The 9,448-nt window shown below is 39.8% G+C and overlaps 1 protein-coding gene across 1 annotated transcript; it reads left to right on the top strand.

Moving 5' to 3' along the window:
* The first annotated feature begins 683 nt into the window (after window positions 1-683).
* Window positions 684-1,115, top strand: LOC131625554 (uncharacterized). Its single transcript, XM_058896407.1, has one exon. It carries the CDS (start codon window positions 684-686, stop codon window positions 1,113-1,115), a length of 432 nt encoding a protein of 143 aa, XP_058752390.1.
* Window positions 1,116-9,448: the final 8,333 nt, after the last annotated feature.

Genomic DNA, 9,448 nt, shown 5'->3' with positions numbered 1-9,448 from the left:
TATTTTGTTTATGTATCTTGGTGAATTGTTGATAAAGAGTGACATGCCCTTGTAACTTGGATAAATATGAATGATATTTGTATTTGATGCACTCAAACAATGTAATGATCTTGAATTATAATGGATGCCTTTGGTGCCTTGAACAAATTTTGAATTCCTTCTCTTTTTTAATGTGTATCAATTGAACTCAGAACTCCAAGGATTTCTAAATTTGTAGCTTAAATCTCTTCGCGATTTGCCATCCACGTAACCAAGTGGCCCAATATCTTAAATAATAAACTTAAACTTGAACCAGGTTGCAGGACGTTGAGGACTAACTCAATTGAGTCTCTGGTGATGGTAGAAACCTTAATTTGTCCCATAATCCTTGATCCCATGCCCAGTTATTGATGAAATGAATGCATGATTTTATTTATGACTTAAGATGTAAATTCCGATGAAGTGAGGAACATAAAATTAGACGGGCAAATTTTGGGGTGCAACAGAGTGCAATTTCGAATCTGAAGAGACTTACTCAGAAACACCAGCCGGATATAATTTTCCTGTCAGGGACTTTAACCAAGGCCATAAAATTGGAAACGGTTCGTGTTATGTTGAAATTTGAAAGATGATTAACAGTGGATGTGTAGGGAAGAAGTGATGGACTCGCAGTTCTCTGGAGAAATATATCATTCTGCAAAATTATGAATTATAGTAGGAATTTCGTTAATATTATTGTGACGGACGAAGCAAGAGGCGATTGGAGACTCACGTGTTATTACGGTTATCCAGAAAGGAGTAGAAGACGACAAGCCTGGGAGTTACTCAAGGAAATCAGCAGAGTATCTAATATCCCATGGTGCATCATAGGGGATTTTAATGATTTACTGACACAAAATGCTAAAGCAGGAATTCATTCTCATCCTAATTGGTTATGTGCCGGTTTTAGTGAAGCGGTGAGTGACTGTAACTTGGTAGACATACCTTTAGAGGGTTACCAATTCACGTGGGTGAAGAGTCAGGGGACGGAGCATATGATAGAGGAAAGGTTGGACCGTTCGCTAGCAACACCAGAATGGCTCAATATGTTTCCGAAAGTTAAGTTGCTGAATCTTATAGCGTCGCACTCATCATAATACCCTGTTGTTAGATTGTGAAGTGAAGGTACAAGTGGAGAGATAATTCTCGTTTCGGTTTGAAAATAAATGGCTTGTTGAAGAAGATTTATTGGAAGTGGTGCAAGCAGGCTAGGAGTAGTGGCAGCCGAAACAATTGGTTCATCGGCTTACGGATTGTGCGTCCGTACTAATCTGTTGGGCTAGAAAAAATAGAAGGAAAGAGTGGTTGGATATGGAAAAATACAGAGAGACCATGGAAAGATATGCGGGATGCGGTGATCAGTTTGCAACAGGCTGTACATGGAAGCTCAAAATAATTTCAATAAATTGTTGATTCAAGAGGACACCTACTAGAAACAAAGGGCAAAAATGCATTGGCTTGTTAATGGTGACCTTAACACACAAAATTTTCATCAGTCAGCCACCACTAGGAAGAAATTCCAGAAAGTTAAGTTGTTGAATCTTATAGCGTCGCACTCATCATAATACCCTGTTGTTAGATTGTGAAGTGAAGGTACAAGTGGAGAGATAATTCTCGTTTCGGTTTGAAAATAAATGGCTTGTTGAAGAAGATTTATTGGAAGTGGTGCAAGCAGGCTAGGAGCAGTGGCAGCCGAAACAATTGGTTCATCGGCTTACGGATTGTGCGTCCGCACTAACTTGTTGGGCTAGAAAAAATAGAAGGAAAGAGTGGTTGGATATGGAAAAATACAGAGAGACCATGGAAAGATATGCGGGATGCGGTGATCAATTTGCAACAGGGCTGTACATGGAAGCTTAAAATAATTTCAATAAATTGTTGATTCAAGAGGACACCTACTAGAAACAAAGGGCAAAAATGCATTGGCTTGTTAATGGTGACCTTAACACACAAAATTTTCATCAGTCAGCCACCACTAGGAAGAAATTCCAAAATATTTCTAAGCTTGTAAAAGAGGATGGCAGTGAGGTAACAGATCAACGGGGTTTGGGAGAGGTAGCGAAAGCGTATTTTAACGGTCTTTTTAAGGCTATTGAAGGGAGTTATGAACCGGTATTGAGTAATGTTCGTACTGTGGTAACAAAAGAAGATAATTACAAGTTGATGTCGGAGTTTACGAAGGAGGAATTTCATGTAGCGTTATTGGAAATGAATCCGAATAAATCACCGGGTCTGGATGGTTTTAACCCAGCTTTCTATCAAAAGTTCTGGGATATTTATGGTGAAGATATTTTCATGGCAACCAAGTATTTGGTAGAACGAGGCTACTTCCTGGCTTCTCTTACAGATACAAATATTTGCTTGATACCGAAATGTAACCAGCCGAGTCATATTAAAGATTTTTGTCCCATCTCTTTATGCAATGTGGTGTACAAAGTTGTTTCAAAAGTGTTAGCTAATAGGATGAAATTTATGTTGGACAAATGTGTTTCGAAAGAGCAATCTGCCTTCGTGGAGGGTAGACCTATCCTTAATAATGCGATGATAGCAAGCGAGATTATCCATGCTTTGAAAAGAAGAACGAATGGAAAAAAAGCTCAGTTGGCTCTAAAGATTGATATTAGTAAAGCATATTGTAGCAACCTGCCCTAAAATCAAAGGTTTAGAGTGCCACCTATTCTGAAGGGCAAATAGGAAACCCTACGCAGATACGAGATTCGGGGTAAGTTATTATAATCAGGTTGAGGGAAGGTGTTAGGCACCCTCAACCCTTTCCTAAAGGCTGCATTGTAAAGTTAAAGGTTTATGGCAATATTCATGAGGTTTATAGCTAATGAAGTAAAAAGGGTAAAAATTGAGATTTAAATAATGAATTGAAATTATAGGGGGGAGACTCGCCTTGTTACCAAGTGCCTACGTATCTCCTTAGGGAGAATCAGAGTCAACGTAGTTCGGGCACAGGGTTGTACGCCTTAGAATTAGAATTTTGTGGTTTGAAATTGTTTAAAGGCTTTTTGAATGGCCTATCGTAGTTTTGAATTTGATTTGAAGATGAAAAAGAAAAGTTTTGAGGTTTGGCATACAACCCTGATTTGCTATGGTACCGTTAGATGCGATGACCAATAGATTTGGTCAGTATAGCAAACAGATTAATGGGGCATTGCTGGTTACACAGATCGATTGATTCGATCATCGCGGGCAGCAAATTAAATGTATTTTAAGTTTTATATATTTTTTATCTCTCATCTAATGCGACTAATAGATTTAGTCGGGTCGAGGAAAGAATTAAATAAAGGATTTTAACGTTTTTTATCTCTCGTCTCTGCGACTAATAGTTTTAGTCGGGTTGAGGAGAGAATTAAACAACAGATTAATTAAATTATTATTAATAAATAAATCAAGTTAATCAAAAATTATTTCTCGCCTAATGCGACTAATAAGTATAGTCGGTTCGGGGAGAAAATTATATTGAATTATCCGAAAAAAACATTTAAACAATTATTAAAATTATCAAATAGAAATTAATTAGTTTTTTATTAATTAAATTTTTTATTAGGCGCAGGGGGGTGTTTATTGTCTAAGAGTAAGAAATTGGGGTGTGTGTATAGCATAGGGCTTGGCCCATGAGGGTTGTGGATCCGTTAGATTCGGTGGCGCGAGGGTGTACGCGTTTTGGCGTGTGAGCAAGGTCAGGACCGTCTGATCTAGATCATACGGCCTGCATGCGCTGGAATGTGAGGGATCACAATAAAGGGGATGCACATGATCAGTTGCTCCGGGTCCATCACGTGGCCAGGGTACGGCCACCTGTCACAATCGGAAGCGTAAGGGAGATGAATTATCTCCGAGTCTACCCCACCCCATCTCATTTTTCTTTTTTTCTTTCTCTCTCTTCTCCTTATCTCTCTAAAACGCTCTCTCCTCACCCTCGGAAAACCCAGAACAACGTCCCCTAACCACCGTAAGCCCCCCAGTTTCCGATGAAGATCACCATGATCTTCATCTCCCTCGGCTCCCATCTTCATATCCCAACCCAGAAAGTTCCTTATCCCAACCCAGAACCCTTCACCTTCATCCATACAAACCCAGAAACATCGACCCTGACCCCCACAGTATGAATCCTAAACCTAAACAAACCCTGATCTAAGCACAAAAACCAGAAACACAAACTGAAACAAGAACAAGCATGCAATCAGAATGGAGACCCTAAGCTAAGTCCGGATTTAGTTACCTTTTATCTTCAATTTCTGGAACTTGTAAGCTCCCCCTCGCTAATCTCTTCTCCTTTCTCTATAATCGCAGGTTTAATCAAGATGAAGATCAATGTTGAAGAGCGACGGCGCTAGGGTTCTTCTCCAGAAAAATCTCCGACTCTATTTCTGTTCTTCTTCTATTTCTTTTATAGACTTAGGTTTGGATTAATTTAGGAAAGATTAGATTAGATCTTAGGTTTTAATTTGATTTTGTTTGTGATTCTGTAATTGGTTCAGATTAAATGAAAATCATATTCGATTTTGTTAAGTTTTAATTCCGATTTGATTTTGTTGTTGATTGAGATTAGATTTAATTTCTGTTGATTAATTGATTGAAGATTGGCGTTTTGATCCATGGGCCTGGGCGAAGATTGCACTAGGGTTTGTGTGTTGGCCGCGGCGGCCGCTGGAGATGGAGGTGGTAGCTGCGCTTAGGGTTTGCGCAAGGGAGATGACGAATAGGATCCGGGTCGATTCTGACCCGGTCCATTCCCTAACCTTGTTTGGCCCAAGATCCAATAACCCACTTTGCTAGTCCCCTAACCGGCCCATTTCACTGCTGACTCCTTTCTTGGCCCAATCAATTCGTTCCCTTTTTTTCACACAACAAAACAAGAAGCAAAAAAAAAACAATAATTTCAATAATTTCAATAATTCAATTAATTAATTAATTAATCAATAAATTTAATTAATTAATGATATACTCTTAATAATAATCACAAAAACTAATTAATACTATTCCAATAACTATTACCACCACTTAATAAGTATATTAGTGCTAATGATAATGTGTGATTAATCTTAATAATCCCAATATTATCACTAATAATAGAGATTAATAACATTAATATTTTATAATTAGTAGTAATATAAATGGTTAATTAGTGATAAACAAATGGGCCTATTGGGCCCCAAATTTTCTATTCCTAAAAACAACACCTCTTTACTTTCTTTTTTTCTAAGAAGAAAAAAAGAATGGGCCAAGTGCTAATTGGATTTAGAGGGATTTTTGTTATTTACACCCTTTTTTCACTTTGACCAATTTATAAGGGAATTTTATAAGAGATCGTTTAATAATAGGTATATTAGACCCTATGGCTCTTAATTTTTAACTCCCTTAATAAATTAAAAGATGCGAATTATAACGGGTAAATTTTGGGGTATGACAGCTGCCCCTATTTAATTACCTTGGGTTGAAGGGCGTGAGAATACGCATGTCTCACGCTTTTCGAATCGAAGAGTTATTAAATAATGGAAGACCCCTAAATTTACCCTGTGCTCGAGTGTGAGAGAAAAGAAATGTTCTGCTAAAGCCTGGAGACTCACATAGCGAGGACTTGTAAGAGGGATCACTTGTTATGATTCTAACAAGCTTACCTGCACCATTAGGATTATTTGCTAGGGTTATAGCAAACTCACCTGCACCATTAGGATCATTTGCGAGGGTTATCGCAAACTCACCTACACCATTAGGATCATTTGCGAGGGTTATCGCAAATTCACCTGCACCATTAGGATCATTTGCTAGGGTTATAGCAAACTCACCTGCACCATTAGGACCGTTTGCTAGGGTTATAGAAAACTCACCTGCACCAATAGGACCGTTTGCTAGGGTTATAGCAAACTCACCTGCACCAATAGGATCGTTTGCTAGGGTTATAGCAAACTCACCTGTACCGATAGGATCATTCGCTAGGGTTATAGCAAACTCACCTGCACCATTTGAATCATTTGTCTTAGTTCGGACAAATTTCACCTGCACCATTGGATCGCTTACCCTGGTTTGGGCAAGCTCACCTGCGTAGAATTTTGTTTTGTAACTGCGTATGCATCATGCTTATGCAGTATGCGCATGCATATGTCCCTGTTGTTTGTATAATGTATATGTATGAATGTTTACACATGTAAATGTTGCGTGTATGCAAATGAGTATGTATGATAACTCCAACGCCTTATCTCCTCATCACCCGTTGCCTTTTGTTTAACCCCTTTTGAAATGTTTTCGTGAATCCTAGTTCGGATCGTATTTGAATGATCCCTTGATATTATCCTTCGTGAAAGAGTTATATTAGATCAGAATGATCGCAGCGTAGGGCGTATGTAGCCTTCCGAAGATTTCGTAGTTTTATCCTATTACTTTTGTATTGAAAGTTTGTAAGTTTCTCATATTAAATCCAAGTTAAAGCTTATGAAAATAATTTATCCTTTGCAAATGGTATTGAAATGAGAAAGAAAGCGTAGTATGCAAGAAAAGAAACTTTTATTGATATTGCCTTGAACTGGCGAGTGTACAAAAATGCGAGAAAAGAAAATGACAAATAGAAATGATATTAATACTGCCGTTGCTCTTTTGTTATCGAGGGTCCCAGTAATCCTTCGACCTTAGAAGTGGATGATTGCACGAATCCTTATCCTTCGTAGTTTGCCTTTGGCTTATAGCCAGTAATCCTGCCTTTGCTAGGCGTAATACTTCTTGACCGCATCAGAGTTGATTGGGTGCGGTAGCTCATCCCCATCCATTGTAGTGAGAACTAATGCTCCTCCTGAGAACACCGTTTTTACAATATATGGACCTTCATAGTTAGGTGTCCATTTTCCACGAGCGTCAAGTCGAGGTAATAGTATTTTCTTGAGGACAATATCACCTTCTTTGTAAGTTCGAGGACGAACCTTTTTATCGAATGCCTTCTTCATCCTTTTCTGATAGAGTTGCCCGTGACACAAAGCCGTCAGTCGTTTTTCTTCAACGAGATTAAGCTGATCAAAACGAGTTTTTACCCATTCTGATTCTTCTAACTTTGTGTCGGCTAGGACTCTTAATGAAGGAATCTCCACTTCAATAGGGAGGACTACTTCCATACCGTAAACCAAGGAGAATGGTGTTGCTCCTGTAGATGTGCGCACCGAGGTTCTGTAACCGTGTAGGGCGAAGGGAAGCATTTCGTGCCAATCCTTGTATGTTTTCACCATCTTTTGTATTATCTTTTTGATATTTTTATTTGCAGCTTCTACAGCGCCGTTCATTTTAGGCCTGTATGGTGAAGAATTGTGGTGTTCTATCTTGAACTCCTCGCACAGCTCCCTCATCATGTTGTTGTTTAGATTCGACCCATTGTCGGTGATAATCCTGTTTGGAACCCCATACCGACATATGATGTTATGCTTGATAAACCGAGTGACTACTTGTCTCGTCACGTTGGTGTAAGAGGCAGCTTCGACCCATTTGGTGAAATAGTCTATGGCAACCAATATGAATCGGTGTCCATTTGAAGCTTTCGGTTCGATTATCCCTATCATGTCAATCCCCCACATTGCAAACGGCCACGGTGAACTCAGAACGTTCAACGGATTTGGCGGTACGTGTACTTTATCAGCGTATATTTGGCACTTGTGACATGTTCTTGCATATTGGAAACAGTCGGCTTCCATTGTTAACCAGTAGTACCCTGCTCGCAGTATTTTTCTCGCCATTGAGTGTCCATTTGCATGAGTTCCGAAGGTTCCTTCGTGTACTTCTCTGATAATCTCCCTGGCCTCATTTTTATCCACACACCTTAGTAACACCGAGTCGTAATTTCATTTGTATAGGATATTTCCGCTCAGGAAGAACTTAGCAGCAAATCTCCTTAGTGTATTTTTATCAATCGTAGAGGCGTTCTCCGGGTATTCTTGTTTCTCCAAGTACCTTTTGATATCGTGGTACCATGGTTTGTTGTCAGACTGCTCCTCGATTGTGAGACAATAAGCAGGCTCATCAAAGTGTCTAACCATTATCCGTGGTTCGTGGTTTGGCCAGGTCACTTTGAACATAGAGGAAAGTGTTGCCAATGCGTCAGCCATTTGATTTTCTTCCCTTGGGATATGAGTAAAAGTGATTGTCTCAAACTCAGCCATTAACTCCAGTATTAGGTCTCGATATAGGATTAGCTTTGAATCTCGAGTATCCCATTCTTTATTGACTTGGTGGGTTACCAGTGCTGAATCCCCGTACACCTCGAGTAGTTTAATCCTTAAATCGATTGCAGCTTCTAACCCCAATATGCATGCTTCATATTCCGCAATGTTGTTGGTGCAGTCAAAGCATAGCCTCGCAGTGAAGGGTAAGTGTCGATTGTCGGGAGATGTCAACACTGCCCCTATACCATGTCCTAGTGCTTTCGAAGCACCGTCGAACATAAGTGTCCATATTGCCCCTGGCTCAGGTCCTTCGTCGGGTCCTGGTATTTCGTAATCCCTTACCACCATGATATCCTCGTCGGGAAAGTCAAACTTCATAGATTGGTATTCTTCGAGGGGTTGATGAGCAAGATGTTCTGCCAATACAGTCCCTTTTATCGCCTTTTGAGTGACGTATTGTATGTCGTATTCCGACAGTAACATTTGCCATCTTGCAATTCTACCTGTGAGGGCCTGTTTTTCGAACACATATTTCAAAGGATCCATTCTCGATATTAACCATGTGGAATGGTTCAGCATATATTGCCTTAGACGTTTGGAGGCCCATGCTAGGGCACAACATGTCTTTTCCAATGGTGAATACCGAGATTCGCAATCCGTGAATTTCTTGCTAAGGTAGTAAATAGCGTGTTCCTTTCTGCCAGTTTCATCCTGTTGCCCCAGTACACATCCCATAGATCTTTCGAGAACTGTGAGGTACATGATCAGTGGTCTCCCCGGTACAGGAGGTAGAAGTATTCGTGGCAATTGCAAGTAACTCTTTATAGTTTCGAAGGCTACTTGACAATCGTCATTCCACTTGATAGGTTGATCTTTCCTGAGCAGCTTGAATATAGGCTCACATGTAGCCGTTAGATGTGAAATAAACCTTGAGATGTAATTCAATCGACCCAAGAACCCACGAACCTCTTTTTCTGTCCTTGGAACAGGCATTGCTTGTATAGCCTTTACCTTGTCAAGATCAACTTCTATGCCTCGTTGGATCACAATGAATCCCAACAGCTTTCCTGACCTTACGCCAAATGTACACTTGTTCGGGTTTAACCTCAGCTTGAACTTCTTTAAGCGCTCGAACAACTTATGTAGGTGTGTGATATGCTCTTCTTCTGTGCAAGACTTGGCAATCATATCGTCTACATATACTTCGACCTCCTTATGAATCATGTCATGGAACAGTGTGACCATGGCTCTTTGATATGTTGCCCCTGCATTTCGCAACC

This window comes from Vicia villosa, unplaced genomic scaffold (genome assembly GCF_029867415.1).
Source record: "Vicia villosa cultivar HV-30 ecotype Madison, WI unplaced genomic scaffold, Vvil1.0 ctg.000219F_1_1, whole genome shotgun sequence".
Classification (NCBI taxonomy): domain Eukaryota; kingdom Viridiplantae; phylum Streptophyta; class Magnoliopsida; order Fabales; family Fabaceae; genus Vicia; species Vicia villosa.
This window is presented reverse-complemented; position numbering and strand designations above follow the sequence as displayed.

Coding starts and splice junctions, on each gene's coding strand:
- LOC131625554 (XM_058896407.1), top strand. CDS start 684: ATGAATTATAGTAGGAATTTCGTTAATATTATTGTGACGGACGAAGCA.